Consider the following 20,218-nt stretch of genomic DNA (forward strand, 5'->3'; position numbering starts at 1 on the left):
TTTTTGGCCACAGAGCTACTGCTGTGGTGGGGGTGGGGGTGGGAGGAGGACTTGAGCATTCATGGAGCCTCTCGGCCAGCACAAACAAAGTCTTCCCCGAAGAGGGAGGCCAGTGGACGGAGAGAACAACGACGTCTCGCCTGGCCGCGAACGCAACACGAGAGGTGCCATCACGGTCTCGCCGTGGCTTCATAAAGAAAAAGCCCCCAGTGTGAGGGCCCTCGGTCGGCTGGCGTGCGTTGTTCAAGTTATGCTAGCTCAGTTAACAATGTAACAATTAAAATGAGAAGGCTCAAGGCCTTTATAATCTCTCGCCGCCGCCGTAGACGAATCAAACCAAAGAGCATTTTTTTTTTCTTATGAAAACAAAAAAAAAAAAAATACAATACCCCACGTCCGCGGAGCTCCAGTGGAATGCACAACACGCACGGCGAGCATTGTATCCTTTTTTTCCATTTTCCCAACAAGATCGGGCGGTCCTCCGCTGTCGGCGGCTAAAATATCAGCATTTCTCCGCGGCTTTTGCGCCATGCCGAGACCATCGTGAATAATCCGCTTTTGTCGCGCTGGTTGCTTGTTGGGAATGGGAGGAGGAGGAGGGGGAGAGGCAGAAAAAATGGGGCTTCTGTAACGTGGAAAAGGAGCGCCTCGGTTGTCCGCCACGGTTGTGGACGCGACGCGGGGCTTTGCTAGCCAGCAGCCGAAGAGCCTTCGGGTTGGTGGGTGGGGAGGGGGTGTCGTTCAGGAGGGAGACGGACGGATACCGGAGTTAGATGTCCCCGGGAGGAGGAACTCGCGTGTGCCCCGTTGCCAGGAGGCGAACTGTGCCCTTCCACTGGCGACACTTTTCTTTTTTCTTATCCACCTGGATTCGTCGAGGGCCAGCAAAAAACATGACACTCACCTGGGACTTTTAAATTCCTTTAATTCCTCCTTCACGGAAAGCCAAAATCACAACATGGTCGCGGCTCCATAATAAAATACAAATACGTCCCCCCCCTTAACCCGAGTTTTTCCAGTGGTCCTACTCCATTGCATCCCAGTCAAGATTTCCTGACGTCGCTCTACTAGCACTACCGCCGACAGTAGCACCCCTATCCGTTGCGCTCAAGTGGTTTGCTCCGAAATCTAAGTAGCAATTCTAGGTCAGGTCTGTGTGCCAGTGAGGCTACCGTCGGACAGTAGAGGCACACTCGTGAACGCCTTCCTAAAAAAGAAAAATTAAACTCATTCACCAAACCACTCAGATAAAAAAAAAAGATTTGAGAGGAATTTTCAGTTTTGGGACCAACTTCCCAATTTCTCAGGCAGGAAATGCGTTTGGACATCACCGTCTCTATGAATGATGGATGACGTCACGATATTTTTTAATTGAATATTTTATTTATGCATTATTTTCACAATTTATATTAATACACTTTTAGATGTTATTGTCTGTACTTACACTGATTGACTGACAAGAAAACTTGAGGATAAATTGATATTGTTCATAATTTTAGTTTCAAATTATGATGTATTTTATTTAAAAAATGCGTTATTTGAATAAATATCAGTTCTGACGTTACCTAGAGTCCCTGCAATCATTTAAATGAAAACACAAGAATTATTTTTGTATTCATCTAATTGTTTTTTTGTCAATACAAAATGGTTTACTTTCACTTTTTAAATTGCTTCCTTCCAAACGTGTTGTCACTGTCTGTATTTGTAATGTATTTTTATACTTAATATTGCTGGCGACCAGTTCAGGGTTCAGCCTTCAGCATCCCCTGCAAGCCCGAACAGGATAAGTGATGTTGAAAATGGAATGAATGCATATTTAAAAGAGGGGCTCCTTTATTCATTCATCATTATAAAATCATATAAGTGCCTACATATTCCACAATGCACCAGTGCAGCACTTCTTTCACACATCATATGGTCCACTCCCCTTCAGACTCGATTGTAGTTTCCCAGCCTTGATGATGTCATCTGTTGTAACTCTTCTGGCTCCTTCAGTATAAATGATAAGAGTCTGTTCCAAAAGAAATTGCACAGAGATTGAGTGAGATGCTTGCATTCCTTTCATACAAGTGTAAAAATAAGTGAACACATGAAGAAGAGAGAACTGTGTAAATACTATTTGAAAACCTATTTTTTCATACAACACATCATTAAGACTGCTTAGAATGTTGTGTGGCTGTCATACTTCATAATGGATAGTGTTGAGTATCACAAATGATCATAATTAGTATATATTAGTATAACTTAATGGAATGCTTCTGTGACAATATTATATTAAGAATAGGAGTGGGGGGGCAAACAGACTGCCGAATGTTTTTTTTTTCCTTGAGTTAGCTCAACATCATTCCATTAAGCGAGAGTCATTCACTATTATGCACTTTAACGTTCCCGCTGAGCAAAGTCATTTAATGACATTTTGGATTTTAAAAATAGACCGCAACCCCTCATATCACTTGTGGTGCAGCATCAGCATCACACACACTCACACACACTTACACACACACACACACACACATGTACGTACAAGAGAGCGACTATCACAAGCCTCCAAGGAAGAGTGAAACATTAAAGACATGCAATGTGAGAGTGGTCTTCCTCAATTATTAATCAAGATACATTTCAAATGTAACCCAAATGTATAATCAGGGCAACTGGGGATTGAATTAATTGCTAGTTAAGTGTACACACTATTAAGATGGCCTCATTGTGTACGTATGAGTGTGTGTGCGTGTATATGTGTGTGTATATGTGTGTGTGTATATGTGTGTGTGTCTCAAAGGGCTTTCAAAGTAAAGATGTTTTCACAAACGGCAGGACATTCATGTTGGAGAGTGCCGTTTGAAGCCTGCTGCTTTCCTTGCATGAAACACAAAATTGTGAATGAAATAGATGGATTACATTTTTTTCCCATAGGCATAACTGAAAACTGGAAACACAACACCACATAATCCAGGTTAGGGTTAAATTGTCACACCAAATAATTGGTATGTTATAGACGATGTTTTAAAGTCACATTTTAGCAGCAATGGTCACACAAGTGTAAGTTAATTTAATTTCATTTACCAAACTAGCTCATATAATTTTTTTCTCATTGGTCTGTGGCCCACACTATTTTTCCCGACAACTTATGCCTTGCATAAAATGATCAAATATATTTATTTATCTCATGTGTGGGGCACACTGGATTTTGCCCCACAAAGCCTAGTAAGTGAAAACATGACATTTTTATTTTAATTACCAAATGAACCAGATTGCCATATCCACATTTTTATTATTACTGGTGAGCACTGGGTAAGGTAGATAAGAGTTTAATGTAGCTTAGCTAGGTGGTTGGTGACCCACCAATCGTTTCCATATGAACCCTCACCATGTATATTGTGATAGCGTATTTAATAGCAAGTTCTTTGCAAATCCTTTTATTTATCACAGAGAGTATTTTGGGGCATGACAAATCTCAGGATTTGTGCTGCATATTTGTGACTTAGGACAATCAGACCACAGCTAACATTGGACATGTTTGTGCATGCTAGTAAAGATCAGCGACACACACACAAAGCTCTGCCTCCCTCTCACACACACAAATAGTTGTGTGTGCATTTATGCATGATAAACCATACTCTTGGTGTAACAGTAGACTGGCAGAATTCCCACCCTGAGTTGCATTCGACATGCAAGATGAGCAAAGCTGCGTGTGGTGGACGCTCCCACCCGAACGACAGGGCACGTCTGAAAAAGCTGCAATCCACATCCCTGTCACACGATCACAATCGCACGTATGGCACTGGATGAAAATGATGCTTTGCGTGCGCGCGTGTGTGCGTGCGAGTAATGCTTCTTTCGGCCCATCTGTTCGCAATCCCTCTTTAAAGCAAGATGCCAACATTGACTGCTCACTTATCATATTACCATCTGCATTATTTAACGCTTCCATAAACAATTTCTTGCTAGATTGTGGTACACGCAGGATGGATATCTTGCCATTCCACCGATAAAGCTCCTACTTTTGGCAAATTAACATGGAGCATGAATTCACAGCAATGAAAAACCTTCTCAGGGACATGTCGTAGAAATAATTCTGGAAATGAATTATAATTGCAATGAGGAGAGGAAAAAAAAGAACAATTGCTAGTCAGTGAGTTGTCATCCTCTGGTCTTAAACCAATTTACCCATTGGAACTAAACGACTTTTTTTCATCTGTTTAACTGATCAAAATTGTTATTTTGGGGATGACGCGTTAAATGCCAAATATTATTTTCTTTTCAATCACACTCGGAGTAATGCCTCATTTTCCACCCACGATAGTTACATTGATAAAGAAATACAGTAAAAAAAAAATGTTCAGTAAGGTATCAAAAGGAACCTAATAATGATCCCTAGTCATCAAAAGATCTTTAAAGACAACCCAGGGCATTTCATTTTTAAAAATTGCTTCCGGAAGATCAAACAAATCAAAACTCAAGACAGTGTGAAATAATCTGGGGAAATCAATGCGGACCAATCATTTTGGCCCCATGCTGTGCATCAAAGGCATAACAGGGATGTGGCATTGGTCATAATGACATAAGTTTGTTTGACACGGTAGCAGTTGTAGAAACACCGGTTGAGTGCTTTGAGTTATGTACAGCAAGTGAGGTCAGTGAGCAACGCGTCAGCCGGACCAATCGTCAGTCACTAGATTATCTCGCTGTGCACTGTTGCCATGAGTACCAAGGCAAAGGGGCTCCTCACACATTCTAATGCATCAGGATGCTCCCACTCTTTATACGATTGTTTTGTATTAGGATTTATTCCATTTTGTTGGATTTAGGGTACAAGTCATATCACTGCGGGAAAAAAGTACGATACATCTAAAAAGTGCTGGTATCTTGGTTTACGCTCGCAAGTCAAAGCAAAGAACCGGCCGGGTCACTTGTTTATCAAGGCGCTGTTGTATAGATAAATAATTCACACTTGGTCTCGCACCTATGAGTTTCGTCAATGAACCTAATGTGTTTTTGCAATGTGTGAGGAATCACCAGTACCTGGGAAAAAAAAAACTCACACGAAATAAGGTTTGTAGTGTTATTGCCTGGGAATGGCGGATCCCGGTGCCCAATCCCTCCCCGCTCTTGTTTAGCGTCGCCTGCAGTCGTGTTGTGGCACTCTGGTTTGCGGCGGCTGATTGTTAGCCACGTGGCGAGGACTAAAACAATGTTTATTGAGCGGTCATTACCCCCCATCCCCATCCCTCTGGTGAGCCCACCCACCTGTGTCTCTCCATTCCACTAAAGTGGACTGTTAAAGACTAATCAGAGACGAGGACAATTAAGACGCTTTCCTAATGAGAGCGGGATTTACGGCGAGACGTGAGGTGGGGAGACGGGGACTGATGATGATGATTGGGGAGGAGGGAGGGGGGTGACCACCTTGCATGATGCTATTTCTGCCAATGAATGCTCGCAGACAGGAAACAATACATGCACATATTCCTCAGCCCATATTCCCCCCTGCTTGTTGCCATGGGAACGGAAGCAGACGGAGTAGGTCCTGTATCCCTCAGGTCTCACACTCACACGCAAACACACACGTACGCCTCTGTGCTGTCAGAGCTGGCTGCTCCTGTGTGGGCCACTGATACACACTGATTAAAGCAAGTTATAATTTGATTTTCTCAGCAGGCGCCGTTTAATAGAGCAGTTTAACTAAAGCTGTGCCTTCCCCCGAGGCTTAGAGGGAAGGAGACGAGAGGGAGCGAGCGTAAGAAAGAAAAGGAAAAAGATAGAGAGAGAGAAAGAGAGAGAGGCGCTAATCCCAAACACTGTTTTCTCCTGTTTATTAATACTGTATGTGCATCCCTTCTTTTCCCCCCTGGTTGTAATATTGGTCCATTGTGGTTGTGGCGTTTAATTAAAGTCTCATCTAAAAAAAAAAAAAAGTACTTCCTCCCGTCTCTGCCGTGTCGCTCTCTCTCTCTGCTTCCCACCTCTTTCTGCTCCCCTTCTCCCACTATTTCAGACCCATTTAGCGGGATAAGCATCTTGAGACAGACAGTTTTTTTTTTCCCCCCTCCACCCTCGCCGCCACCCCTTTCTCGCATCTCTTTCAGAGCGGGGGATATGGAGACTGGCATCCCGGTGCCCGCCTCGGAATACCAAGCAGGGGCTCGGGCATGTTAATATGCAGTGTGTGGGGGGACAGAGGCTGAGATCAAAGAGGAGGCACAGACAGACGGACGGACAGATACAGCTAAGGATGGGCTGGGGGTGGGTGGAAAAAAGAGGAGTGAGACCTCCTTGCCTTCGCATCATCATTCCCACGTCATTCCCTTGACCCCCCCCGCCCCACCCCCACTCCTCTGCCATCCAAGCAAAGGCTTCATTACAAAGCGTGTTCCTACAATTACATTGATGTTTTGAATCGTGGTCGGAATACATTTCTGCATCCGCCTTGCCTCTGGTTCACTTAAGACGGTCGACGGCCAAACCCCGAAGAGGCATCAATGGGCGGAAATTTTAAGAAAAAGAGGTAGCACGTGTGAAACATGAATCATTATAATGCTGCAAAAATATGCCGCTGCCGTTAGCGTGGGTGAGGGTAAAGGAGGAGGGTGATGATAAGGAGGAAGAAAGGGTGAGGAAGAATCAGAGGGCACATAATGAAAGATTAACTTCTTTGGCGGAGTGCTGGAATTGCAAAAGCTTTGATTCTTGCCTGAAAACGAAGGAATAAATGGAGTAAAATGCGAGAACAGCGGCTTCTCATCTGGATGTAAACATCGCCTGAATGCAAACACATTGCAGACAGGATTAACATAGACAGCGCTAGCGTAAATGTCAACCGCTAGACAGCTAGACTAGTCGCCAGTCAATCACAGGGCACGTATATGTCAAATGGCCATTCAGACATAATGGGGTTCTTTTTCGTACACAGCGTTTATGCGCTCGTGCGTAAAAACTAGCCTCCTTTAGCATGTTTGGGAATTTGCATTGCATTTTTTTTACGGTACATGCCCTCGGCGCACTTACTAGCACATTATGCTACCGACAGACGGCTCACCTGCGCTGAATATTAATAGAATAAAAGGCTGTGTTCGTTCCCACAACGGCGCAAACGCCCGTTTCTAACAGCATGCGTCTACACACGTTTGCGTTCAAACAGCTCCTTCCTTAACGGGCAATGACACTGCCACATCGATGCTAATTGTTAGTGCGTGTCCCTATGGAATTTCCCATTGAATGTTAACATTCCAGTAGCAGAGATAATGTGGTTATTTTAAATGCACAATGTGTAATTGGCTGTTTGATGTTGAGTTTGACAGTAACCTTCAATTGAGAGTGGAAATAAACACCTTGAGGCATCCTTTTTGAAGAATATTTACTCATGTTAGCTGCCAAACTGTTGCTTGCTGTGAAGTGAGTTTGGTCACCTCCAGCGTTCTCTCACTTTGCAAGTAAAAGAAGAAAAAATCTACTGATTAATGGCTCATATCTATGTCGGCTAACTTGTATCTCAAGGCACCACTGTAATATTGCTGAGACGAACGATGTCACACGGTTTGTTGTGAAGCATTTTGATTTTTTTGCGTGGGGTGAATCATTTTCCGAACCCGATTCCGAAAGCTAACAACAAGCTAAGGGGGCTCCACGGGTGCACTCAAGGCTTCTCGCTGAGGAGGGAGAAGAGAGGGCAGATGAAGCGAAACCTGCTTCTCCGATTCCAGGATAATTTGTGGCAAGATGAAGAGCGGTGAGGATGAACCACCTACGCAGCACATACACACTCTTATTTAAGTCTGAATGGCGCAAGGGCACAATGACACACAGCGCATTGACATTTCTTCACATGGACCTGCCTCACCCTCTGCTTGACTTCACATCTCTCTGTTTAGTTCCCTCCACTGTACTTGCTGTTCGGCATCTTCCCAAAGACACATCATGATGTTTTGGAGAAAGAAAAGAAAAAAGTTGTGATAGAATCGCAGTAACGGAAACGAGCCGACACGCGTGGGGGCCAAGTCCTCCCTCATTAGCCCTGATTCCCCCTGAGTGACATCCTTAACAAAAGGATGCAGCCTCTGCCGCCATGGCAACAGCCTCCTCTATCTCTGCACACCGCATGTGTGCTTGATGAGATCTCACTCTTCCTCTCACTCCTTTTTTTCCCCCCACTCAATAGTTGTTTTTTTTCCCCCCAACTCCTCTTTTCTGTTTACTCCTCCATCTCGACTCATTGGATGCCTACGGTGCGGTAACGACCAAAATCAATACATAAGACGCTTCACTTTTTTAAAATAATGGTTGTTCTCCATAGAAGATAAAAAATACATGATTGAATTTTTCTGCATATTTCTGCACCATTTTATAAACCATTGCTTAATTACTGTGAAAATAAAAAAATATATATATGCAATAATATGTTGTAGGTGCCCCTACGAGTCTAAGCACGGCATTCTGATTAATATTGCATTTGTGGGATTAAAAAATAAATTCAAAAAAATCCACCTGATAATATCCATCTCAGGAGGCGTCCATTTTGCCACTTGCTTTCGATTGATCCCAAGTGCTCAGGTAACGACCAATCACAGCTGAGCGATTTTCTGTTTGGTCGTTTGATGTTTGCAAGCAACAGAGATGCTATTTAGCATTTTAAATAAAACAGTAGACTGAAATCTACTTGGTTGTTAATTTTTCAAGTATTTTACGAGGCTCACAATGTTGTCTTTTATCCAAGTTATAGTTGTAGTAATAGAGCTGTGTGCATGTGTGTAATCCATGCTTGCAGGGGACTCTGACATGGAGGCCTCTGGAGTCCAAGGCAGCAGCCAGTGTGTCTGGTGTCACAGCAAATCAACTGTCAGCTGTACGCCACCTGCCCACCCACACGCACCCTACACACACACAGTCATACAAACTCTAAAGAGAGCGACTATGAATAGAACAGCCATAGTGTTGCCATTTTCTCCCTCCTCTTCTTCTTCCATGCCAGTGTCACCATTGTTATTTTGCAAATGGCCTCCAACATGTCTTCCTCTTTTTTTCCTTACCGATTCTTTCTTGCTTCCGACATCTGTCGGTACATACTACACTAGCTAAGGTCACCTTAAGACATCATCTGCAGCCATCATTATTGACAAGAGAGGGAGGGAGGGAGAGATGCTTTGAGTCAGATTTGATCCGGGGGGGCACTTGGGGGAGGCCTTGTCTGGGGAAGCGTCTCTAGGGAGGGTTTCCAGTGGCTGCGTGCCCATGTGCAACTAGAAGGTGTTATTAGACAGTTATTACACTGTGTAGCTTCCACATAATACTGTGTGTGTGTGTGCGTGCGATATTCTGCTCTGTCTGGTCCCTCTGTTTCTCTGCTGTCTGTGGCCTCCTCTTCCCTATGAATACTAATGCGCTTCAAACCCCAGAGATCAAGACTCCTCCTCCTCCTTCCTCCACGCGCCTCCCTCCCTTCCTCCATCCCTTCCTCCCCTCGCCGGCGCCTTCATCCGTCTCCTCCTCCTCCTTTAAATTCTCTCTCTTACTAGCCCATCTTCTTCTCCACCTCAAATGCCCGCCCAGTTCTTCCTTTCCTGTCCTACTTCCTCTCCCTTTCCTTTACATCCACAGTGGGCGAGAACATCAGCGTCATTTCGAGTGTGCGTGCACAAATGTAATTGCATGCGCATTCAAATCCTTCAAAAAAAAAAAAAGTCATCTCCCGAAGCTGTACACCAGTGGCTCAAAGTGCACTCTCACCCCCAATACATTGTGACATGCTGGAAATTATTCACGGCCTAATTCGTTTAAAATTGCCTAACCTGTCAGGCTCTTTATGTGTGATATAGAAGAGCAGCAGCACTTCTGCAGCACTTCTCTAGACTTTCTAGATTCCATACCAACACCAATTTAGTCTAGGAACGGAAACATGCAACCATCAATTAAGTGGGAGATTGGGAACTTTACCGAAGTTTTGAGGAAAGATAAACATTTAAAGAAGGAGGGCAATTGATTTGCAAAGGGGCCACGTGAGAAAATGGAACATTTGCCAAACAAGTTCCACCCTAACAGATATTATTTTTATTTGGTTAGTCTTGGGAAATAAGAGTTTAAACCGAAAGGAAATTGAGGGTGTCGGACAAATGGACCGCATCAGCAAAGTGGAGACTGAGGAGTCGAATACTGCAGCGTGTACAGCTAACTGGGTAAACCCATTTTTGCTATTTCAGCTTTTATTCAAGAGGAGACTAAGGGGCGATGGAGAAACTGTGGAGACTAAGGAGTTTAATATTGATCATTTTTACGAAGTGGGAAGGAGCTGAGAGGAGCCAGATGAGGTGGCTCGGGCATCTCATCAGGATGCCTCCTGGACGTCTCCCTGGGGAGGTGTTCCGGGCATGTCCCACCGGTAGGAGACCCCAGGGACGACCCAGGACGCGCTGGAGAGACTATGTCTCTCAGCTGGCCTGGGAACGCCTTGGGATCCCCCGGGATGAGCTGGATGAAGTGGCTGGGGAGAGGGAAGTCTGGGAGTCCCTCCTAAAGCTGCTGCCCCCGCGACCCGACCCCGGATAAGCGGAAGAAGATGGATGGATGGATGGATGGATGGATGGATGGATGGATGGATGGATGGATGGATGGATGGATGGATGGATGGATGGATGGATGGATGGATGGATGGATGGATGGATGGATGGATGGATGGATGGATGGATGGATGGATGGATGGATGGATGGATGGATGGAGCTGATGTACTAAAACATCTGAACTGTGAAGCAGATGTGCTAACCACTAGTCCACCATGCTCTTTGTGCCAGTAACAATATTAGTTCCGCTGTATTGCGTTCTGTGAGGAAACCATTACAGCTGGAGTGTGTTAAGGTTGCAGGAGATACTCAATTTGGGTGTCAGCAATCTAAATATGCAGACATGTTTTTCCATGCTTGTGTCCATGGCGGCATTTGGGAATAATGAAGCAGGCGTGGAGGAGGAATTCTGCAAGATCTGCCGACTGCATTCCTCCTGACGTAGAGGAGGGATGTTCTTATAGCTACAACGCTACAGGTTGCCTCACACACACAACACACACTCGAAACAATAACAACCCCTGCCAGGAACAAAACACACACCCAGACACAACACCCACACATAATAATAATAATAACAACAACAACGAGAGCACACACAAAAACACACAGTAACACACGATCCAGATGCAAGCAAACAATTCACACTGCGGGACCACTTCGGGTTTCATCATCTTTCCTTTTTTTTCCCCCCTTCCACGGTTGCTTTCTTTCTCTTGAGAGCTGGGGAAGGGAAAAGGGGGAGTAGAGAAGAGGGGAAACGGGAGGGGAGGAGGGGTGTCTCATTCCCCATCTTTTGTTGCTTCTCGAGAGGGAGAGAGTGAGGACATATCCACACTCTTCTCCAGCCCCCATTCACACACACACACAAACACACACACGCATGCACACAAAAGCAGCACTAAAAGCTCATTTGTGCCACACACACACTCCTCAACGCTGCTCTTGTGGAACCCCCCTCCCCGAGCCGCACTTGGTACGATCTGAGCATTCCTGCCAAGTAGCTTTCACACACAGAGGCAAAAAGCTTGTCTCAGGCAATTGCTGACAAGCTACAAACAAGGCGAGCCGCTTCTCCTCCCCTCTCACCCTTAGCGACCCGTATGTTTGCAGCTACCCATCCTCGCTTTTTTTTTTTTAACCCTTTACCACCCCAACGCCGCTTCCACCTCCTCCCCCATGCTCTTCCTCCTCCTTCCCACTGAAAATGAGGGGGCCCCAGCAGCATAAATTGTCAGCTGTTCTTGGGCGTACTCTCTGTAAGCCCACATATGCAGGCGCTAGTGCTGCGAGGGTAACCCGAGTAAGCAAGACCCTGCTGGTTTCCGAGATTTGAAAAGGTAGACGGAGGCCCCCCGAATAATGCGGCAGTGTGAAGGCACTACTTACAGTTGGGCCTAATGGCGCCATTGGCTGGCATTGTGTTGTTCACGCAAATATCTACAAACCAAATATCAATCACAATACAATGTTTAGACTATTGTGGTGTCGCATACAACAATTTTTGAGTTGACTTCTTTAAACAGTTTTAGTAAAGTGATTCCATGCTTCATTTGAATGGACATTTTTGCTGCCTCTGGTGGGCGAAACTTCGCCAGCACGGAGCAATGTAATATATTCATAAAGCAAAAAAAAAAAAAATCTCAAGGTCAGTAAGATGCAGGAAGATGAGTCTTTTTACAGAGAATAAGGAATAAATTCCAATCAGTATTTGTATATTGTCTGTCTACACGAGTTGCTGCACCATTTGTGTAATCTGCGTCACTTGAAATCCAAGTACAGTAGAATTGTATAGTTTAATTACAGTGGAAACTGCACCCCCAACTTTTTTTTTTTTTAAACAAGTCACTCAGTGATGACGAATGACCAAGTTGACACTCATTCACAATCAACATTTTTAACTGTTGTAGACGTTGAAACATTAGAAGACAACCATTGTGTTATAAAACAAAAAGCCACTGGCTCTTTCGGCTAAAACATGACAAAGCATCATGAAGACATTTGCAGAGCGGTACTGTCATCTAGTGGATTTGCACAGATATGGCTGTATTTACATTGTAAAACTATTTATGTGAAGTGGTGAAGAGCCAACCACTTAGTGAAAAAAAAATTACCAATATAAGATAATGTAGAGTGAATTATTTCCTTCCAGGGCCATCATAAAATTGAAACAGTGTATTTAAGCAAACATATTATAATCAACCATCATCCATCCTAATAAAAATAATTGAACTAGTTTAATAGAACAAAATAAAACTACTTACTCCTTGATGACAGCTGTGAAGTGAGGAATACCGAAGTTGACCTCTTGCATTCACTTCTGTTCTTAGCTGTCACACATACAAATGGAAAAACAGATTACCCAATCAGTAATAAAACGGAAAACTTCTAGGAAAAACTACTCACCTTTTAAGCAGCATATAAGCGCACTCTCATGATTTCGGTGCCATGGCAAACAACGCCATCACGTGTATACTTTAGGTACTGCAATGGTCGAGAATGTATCTCATTTGAGCACAGACAATTTGGAGTCAAAAATATATTGCGGAAGTGGTTTCTGAATGTGTCATATTTGAGATATTCTAGTTCCTGCATCATTTTTTTTATGTCCGTATTTCTTCCCACATCCCAAAAAACTCGCATATAAAGTTTATTGAAGACTAACTTTTCCATATGCACTATATGTGATATGTGCTGGGCCAGCGACCAGTCCACGGTGTACTTCGGATGTTACCCAAAGTCAGCTGGAATATAATCCAAATACCCTCAAACGGCATGAATCGCTTTACAAAAGCAGAATCTTTGAGACAATGTTATATACTCAGATTTATTGATCAGATTAGAACATCCCCAGAGCAAACACATAACCTTCCCAACCACAAGAAGCACAGGAATGGATTTAAAATCATCTCATTTTCAATAAAACTCGCAATCACTTCCTTCCCGACAATATGTTAAAAGGTCCCAGCATTAATTATAAATACTCTTGTATTTTTGTTAAATATTCTATCATTTGTCATGCTGGCTCAACACATGAGGTTGAGACTATAGCAAAAAGAAAATAAAGGTAATTAAAGCAAGTATAATAATATAAAAGTCAAAAATGTATTCAGTCTTTTAACAGACAGTAATATTTTCAAAAATCAATTTGTGAACCATAAACTCTATGTGCACACATTGCATGTATTCAGTAGGAGGGAAACGGGTTTAGATAAAGGTGGAGGATAGGATGGCTCAAGTTGCCATTGTGAAGCAGTCACGTTGCGAAAATCCATACGAACGTACTGCAGATGCACATGCGGTGTTGTCGGAACGGTCGCGTACGCTCCTTGTACGGCTTAGTAGGACGCGAAACAGGCAGATCGGAACGGAGGGTGGCGCCGGCGAGTGAAGTTATTACAGAGTTGAGCACACCAAAACGGACACTGAAACACCCAAAGGACCGCCTGAACCCCCCCCCCCCCCAATAAAACACTTCAAGTCTTCCCACCCATGGCTTCAAGTCTTCCCCACCTTCAAATTCACCATCAGCTCTTAGAATGACAACATAAGTGCACTCACTCCAAATATCAACTGTACACGTAGGATTGATGACACTAGATAACGGGAACCAATTAAAACAATCACGGTTTTCATTTTTATACACAAGCATGTTGATGATGACGTGGGATCGATGTTACGCGGCGGCGGCGTCATGTTCCCCCGCCCCCTGAGTATAATATTCAAGTTTGGATCTTTTTTTTTTTGGAGGGGAAACGGACAAACGGCGACCTTGGTTTGGCTTTCAAACACCACAAGACTTAGATAAGAATCAAAACAACAGTCACTTGTCTTTACAGACCCCGTTGTGCTTGTGGGTGACGGCTCCATTATGTACACGCTTCCGATTGCTCGTGTCACTTCCTTGTCAGACTCTAGGTGGAGGAAAAAAAGACATTATCAGTTGGAGATGACCTCAGTGTGCATCTCAGTCTTGAAAAGAGAGCCACCCACCTCACCTTACCTTGGTTCAGCAGACGCTTTGGCCAACAAAGTGGCCTCAGGAGCCAGCAACAATGCAGCTCCTGCATTTGTACAACTTGGGGTCATGGGTGCGGATGTGGTTCCGTACATTCCTCAGTCGGAAGAAGGTCTTGCTGCAAAGCTTCAGAGCAAAAGGTGGTCGGACAACATAATCAAATGCAAAAAAATATATACTGTCTTAACTATACCCTACGACTGCAACTTCAGCCTGTCGAACAGTATATCATCTCCAATGTCTGTAGTCTTCGAATAAAAGCAAACACCGTCGAGGATGGAGAGAGTCAGGACTTACCAGACACGGCCAGTGCTTGCCCTCGATGTGCCGCAGGCGATGCAAGATCAGAGCATCGCAGTCCTGGTAGGAGGTGGAGCATTGCACGCAAGAATGGGCCGCCTTGGGGGCTTTCGGGGCCTGGCTGCGTGGGCCCCGCAGCTGCTTTAGCCTTGCCCGGTGAACAGAGTCCAAGACGACACAGCCCCTGCTGCTCAAGGGGATCTCGGTAGGCTCTTGCTGATGGGTTCCAAGAAGAAAACAGGGAAAGATTGTTGGCTTACACAAGACTGTACATGCATGTCATGACCTGTCATTATGAACTATTGGCCACCCCCTTCACCTACCTTTGGTATGACAGGTGTAGCCTTTGTCCTTTTGGATCTGGCCGAAGGAGTCTTAGGTCGAGAGTTAGCCCTCGGTCTCTGAACCCTGTTCTGGCTCACACTCGTCTCCTCCCTCTCCCTCTTCACCACTGCCAAGGCGGGTGGTGGTCCTCTGGCTCTCAGTGCCCTGTGGTTGGACTGACCCGTTCCAAATTTTTCGTTGACTTGTGACACGGAGCGTGTCAAACAGATATCCACGCTCTCTTCCTCTTTCTTGATTCCCACCATGGGCGCCCCGGACGGCCGACAGAAGCTGAACAAAAAGCCAGAGTCCAGTAGTTTGATGGGAGGCTTGCTCTGGCGCTTACCCAGGTCTGGGGAGGGAGGATCCAAGAAAGGTCCGCCGACTGGCACGGGATCTGCCGGTTCCTCTTTGATGACTTTGTATAAAGGGTGGTTGTAGATGGCTGGGGGAGGAGAGTTCTCTGAGAACTGGAACCCGCCAGGTGGATCGACCTTTATTTGACTCCCTGTGTCGTCCATCTCCTCCCTCAACACTTTCCTGGGCCGACCCCGGGGCTTCCTCTCCCCTCTTGCGCTGCCCCGCCTGGGCTTGGCTTTTGTTCCCGGACGGCTGGTGTTGTAGCGCAGTGTCTTGACCGGCTCGACGGTGATGTTGTTCCTGGCCTGTGTTCTCTGAGAGGGTTGATTGACTGACGCGAGAGAGAGACCTGAGACTGAGTATTCGGCTGGTTCTGATTTGATCCTGACTTTGTTCACCGCTGGAGTTTTGCTGGCCGTACGGCGCAGGGACTGCTGGACTGGAGGATGGACGCTACCACCGTTCCTCACAGATCGTCTGAGCTCTCTACCACTGAAGCCAGGCTGGCAGTTCGCTCGGAACATATCAGGTAAGACTCCTTTACTTCGCATGCTTCTGTCGCTAGGAGGGACTTGTTTGTTAGGATTACGTCTTTTTGAAATTGCTTCAGTGACTGGTGGGACACCGGATTTGGTCTTCCCACCCTTGTTGAGTAGGAGATTGTTCACAGGGTCGCAGAGGGGAAGAGAAAGCGTCACAGGCCTGTATGGTAGCACTGGCGGAGCGGGGCGGGGAGTCCGTCGCTTGGTCAGAGAGTAGTTGTTGGCTTTAAGCTTCCTGAGTCGTTTCTTCTGCCGCCAACCAATCAGATCTTCCGGCCGAGGGAGAAGGACTGTCCTCTGGAGGCCGAGAACCATCATCAGTTTGTACTTCTCCTGGGCTCTTGCATAGTCCTCCTCGTCCACTCCCAACTCTTCCTCTTCCTGCTTCACCCTGACGGGGCTGCAAACCGGACTGGACCTGGGGGCTCCCGACTTCCGGTTTTGTCGAGGGCTTTCAGGCATAGGCAGTGTTCTCTGAACCTCCTGAGCAGCACCGGGACTTGATCGGAGAAGACGAGTGTTGGATGGAGATATGGCTGAGTAATTTTTGGATTGTGGCGTGCCAACATTTCTGGATACGGCAATTTTCTTCGAGGAAGGAGATTTGAAGTCCATGAGCTTCATCCGGTGTGAAGGACTCATGGGGAGCCCGTTATGAACTTTGGCATTTGGTGTCCTGCACACATTGCAACTTGGACCCACCTCCAAAGACTCATCAGATGCATCCAGTTTTAAGTGGAAGCTGCCATTGTTATCTTCTAATTCTCTTTTCCTTTTGGTTTCTATCTGTTGGTGATGGCGCTGACTGCAAACGTCACCATAGCCCAATTTTAAGTCCCGGCGAGGATGAACAATGTTGCGGTGGTTCTCTTTCATTAGAGCAGAGCAGGCCTCCACAGCAGGCCACATGCCGAGGTGGCGGGCCATGGTGATGACTTCGGGAAGGTCCTCCCGGCGCACACACAGCGTGGAGGAGTAGGAGAAGTCCAGGAGAGACAAAAGACTGTCCTCGCTGAAGCCTGTGAGCAGGAGACAGACCTGTTAGTTCGGTACGAGCAGTCAGCGCTGACTGGTGAGCACTTCGCGGAAACAGGGAGCTAATAACAGCAAAAACATTGAAAAGTGCTTTAAGTCATTTGCTCCTTTATGACCTCACCTCATGCTAACATTCAAGAGATGGAGCCCCAAGGTACAAGATGAAAGTGAGCCTTTTCTTCCAAAATAAATGGACGCAATAGTTTGAAGAGCTAAAAGAATGGTCCATTTGAGCTGAATTGAGTTTGAACGGTTTGCAAAGGGTGGGTAAATCAAATAGACTGTGAACTATGCTTATTCCAAAGTATGACATTTTTGACAGCTTTGATGACATCATGAGCTCGGTGAAAATGTCATTTTACTTTGTAAGATTGTTACACGCTGAGGAAGATTAACGATGCTTTATCAATTTATCATAGGAAGCGACGATAACATTTTCAGTAATCCCCCACATATATGTGAAGCAGAAATCTTAATTTGGGGAGGATTGAGTAAAATGTCTCATTTTTGTGCTCATTTATGGTTCTGGGTCAGAGCTAATCTTTTTTTATTTTGGGTATTTTAGATGCTTTTGCACGCAATTCTATTTTGTAGGCTCACTTTCACACAACACTGGTCTGCAACCCCCCAAAAAATTCCCAATGTGTTTTTCAGAATGAAGACAAATGGGATGTTTTTATGAAATAACTGTAAATCAAACAACACGACATATGCTGATGTTGACCTACCAGTGAGATCTATGTCTGCCTTCATACTGGAATCCATCTCGGTAAAAATTTCCTGGAAGTGGTCGCTGACGGCTGCCAGCACGGCTCTGTGCGCGGCGTAGGACTGCCCGTTAGTACGCAGAGTGATGTCACAGAACATTCCCGCCTCTCTCTGACTCCTCAGCTTGTTGAGCATGTCAGAGCTGTGCGACGCCATCGTCTTCGTGACGCATCCTCGGCTGCCGAGCTCCTACAGGATAGGTGGATTTTAAGAGGATAAAAAAAAATAAACAGGGTTAGACTGTAGGAACGAGGTGAGAAAGGTGATGTCAGGGACATCCAAGTTGGACAGAAAATGAGAGCACGCAAGAATGAACCCTAACTGTGTCAGAAAAAAAGAAAGGGAACACTTATGACATAAGAAACAAACATTTTGCATTCCCCACCCCCCTCAAAACTGCAATCCTTACTCACCTCTCTCTTTTTGTGTTGCTGGCTCTGACACTCAGAACAGTCCAGAACAAAGTCTCTGATGTGGAAGTACATCTCTGTAACAACAATAATGGACAAGATTTTTTTTCTCCTTCTTGAGGTTGGTCCACAGCTTCTAACACGTCTTATTTAAAGGGTAAAAAAATTACCCCCAGAATTATCATATGCAGTTTTGCAATCTGCAATTGCTATAAACAGAAACAGTGACTGTGATCTCATCAGCAAACTGAGACAAGAATAGTGGGTGACACATCAATGGGCTCTTTTAAAAAATACTTTTTTCCCTGCTTTTCCAGTTTCAAATATGTGATAAGATGCCAATTGGGTCACTTTATTTAGCTACAAAGAGAAAATATTCATACCGCACAGTTTTACTCTCATAGCAAACTACAGAGGCCATTATCCACCTAGGTGACCCATGGGTAAGTCCAAAAAGTTGTGGAACGTCAAGAAAGGCTGTGATTTATTTTAAAATAAGCAAAGGTTGTTAAGATGACGTTCTTACCCTCCCACCAGTAGTTCTCGGCCACGCATTTGTAGGTCTCCTCCAGGGAGAGGTGATGCTTGCCGGATGGCCGCCGGTGACAGGCAGCAACCGTCTCCAGTCTCCGGTCCGCATCCAAAACCTCCCGGTAGTTTAGGAAACCCTTCTCCAGCTTCTTTCGGTAGAGCAGCCCGTCGATCCACTCGAAGTTCGACGACCGGCTCCTTTCGCCGGCAAGACTCGACCACGGTTTGAGGGGGCAAGTCGACCCCTTAACAGCCATCGTGACTTGTTATATACCCTGATAGCTCGGATGGAACTTTGCCCTTGTTTTGAGGAGAAAAGTCCCTCAAGTCTAACTTAACACACTTTGACACCCTGATGCCACATCAGTTGTCGATTGGTAAAAATTATAAGAAAATCTCTCTTATATAAATATTAGTGGCGAAAGTGCCAAAGGACAAAATTTTAGTGGATGCTCCTGATTTGGAACCTCGATGTCATCACGGGCATCCTTCGTCCTCGTCCAAACATCAAATATTTATATGGCTATAGTTCATATTAAACGTTATGGTCACATTGTCATTGTTGTTGTGACGTTCAAACGGCGACACACTTGTTTTGGGGGACTGTTCGCTCGAGTGGAGACAACAATTGCAGCCCAGGAGGGGGAATCGCGCCAATAACGCCAAGTGATGTAAAGTCAGCCGCCTCGCTAGACCCCCGGCCGTTAGCAAGCTTTTCCTACGGGCAGCGTTCCGCGTTGCATCTACCTCAGGTGATCGGGAGTGGCCCTCGGGACGGAATCACAGCGGACGGCGTTAACTTGAGATTTGTTTCGACCAACTCGAGTCGGAAGCAACATGATGACGCAGCTATCAGCTCACCATCGCTACCTCCAACGACCTAAAAAAAAAGCGAGGTTGCCCTGCGCTATCGGCGCTCTCTAATGTTACAAATAGTCACCTGGCCTCGCCGAAAAGCGTGCCAACAAGACTGTGTAACACAGATGCGAGTTCATACCACTCCGGTCGCGGCAAAATCCAATCCGGTGGTCATATAATCCAAAATTTAAACTCGCAACCTTCTGTTTGTTGCTAATCAACCTAAAGGAGCCAACTCCTCCCCGCCTTCACACTGCACATAACCGTTAAAGAGCCCGAATGAGCTCGATTATGATTGGCTGATCGACATGTCAATCTTTTTATTTCCGTCCCCCCGTGAATCAAGTTCGGTTGACCGATATCAACATCATTTGGGTGACTCAAAAAAAGCTTAGTTTAACGTTTAACAAATGTTTTTACAGTGTACATTTAACTGCTTTTAGTTTAGGGTTGAAGAATTCTCAAAGGTAAATGGAAAATGGGTGGATAAACGGAACATTCTTAAGCAAAAAAAAAAAATCTAA

At 45.2% G+C, this 20,218-nt stretch overlaps 2 protein-coding genes and 1 long non-coding RNA gene across 6 annotated transcripts in view; all 3 read right to left on the minus strand.

The window, feature by feature from the left end:
* The window catches only part of bcl9 (BCL9 transcription coactivator), a 43,904-nt gene extending 42,819 nt beyond the window's left edge, over nt 1-1,085 (minus strand). For 2 of the 3 annotated variants that reach the window (XR_015860032.1, XM_088383678.1), the window contains exon 1: nt 390-892. The gene's annotated coding sequence lies outside the window, so the exon portion shown is untranslated. The other variant, XM_088383679.1, reaches the window with a different exon arrangement.
* Nucleotides 1,086-1,549: 464 nt separating this feature from the next.
* On the minus strand, nt 1,550-13,160 carry LOC148394257 (uncharacterized). Its single transcript, XR_015860033.1, has 3 exons — nt 12,955-13,160; nt 12,813-12,878; nt 1,550-2,011 (listed from the first exon to the last, which is right to left on the minus strand). It is a non-coding gene; the product is annotated as an uncharacterized LOC148394257 (long non-coding RNA).
* Nucleotides 13,161-13,361: 201 nt separating this feature from the next.
* LOC148394258 (uncharacterized) lies at nt 13,362-19,950 on the minus strand. Of its 2 annotated transcripts, none has more exons than XM_088382995.1 (7): nt 18,832-19,950; nt 18,309-18,382; nt 17,856-18,084; nt 15,190-17,111; nt 14,864-15,082; nt 14,542-14,692; nt 13,362-14,462 (listed from the first exon to the last, which is right to left on the minus strand). In XM_088382995.1, exons 1-6 carry the CDS (start codon nt 19,091-19,093, stop codon nt 14,588-14,590), a joined length of 2,811 nt encoding a protein of 936 aa, XP_088239121.1. In that variant the 5' UTR covers nt 19,094-19,950; the 3' UTR covers nt 13,362-14,462; nt 14,542-14,587. The 2 variants fall into 2 exon arrangements, with proteins under 2 accessions (XP_088239121.1, XP_088239120.1); XM_088382994.1 differs by having other exon boundaries at nt 14,552-14,692; nt 18,832-19,949.
* Nucleotides 19,951-20,218: the final 268 nt, after the last annotated feature.

Source organism: Syngnathus floridae, chromosome 8, assembly GCF_059516105.1.
Source record: "Syngnathus floridae isolate MCC-2025c chromosome 8, RoL_Sflo_1.0, whole genome shotgun sequence".
Lineage (NCBI taxonomy): Eukaryota > Metazoa > Chordata > Actinopteri > Syngnathiformes > Syngnathidae > Syngnathus > Syngnathus floridae.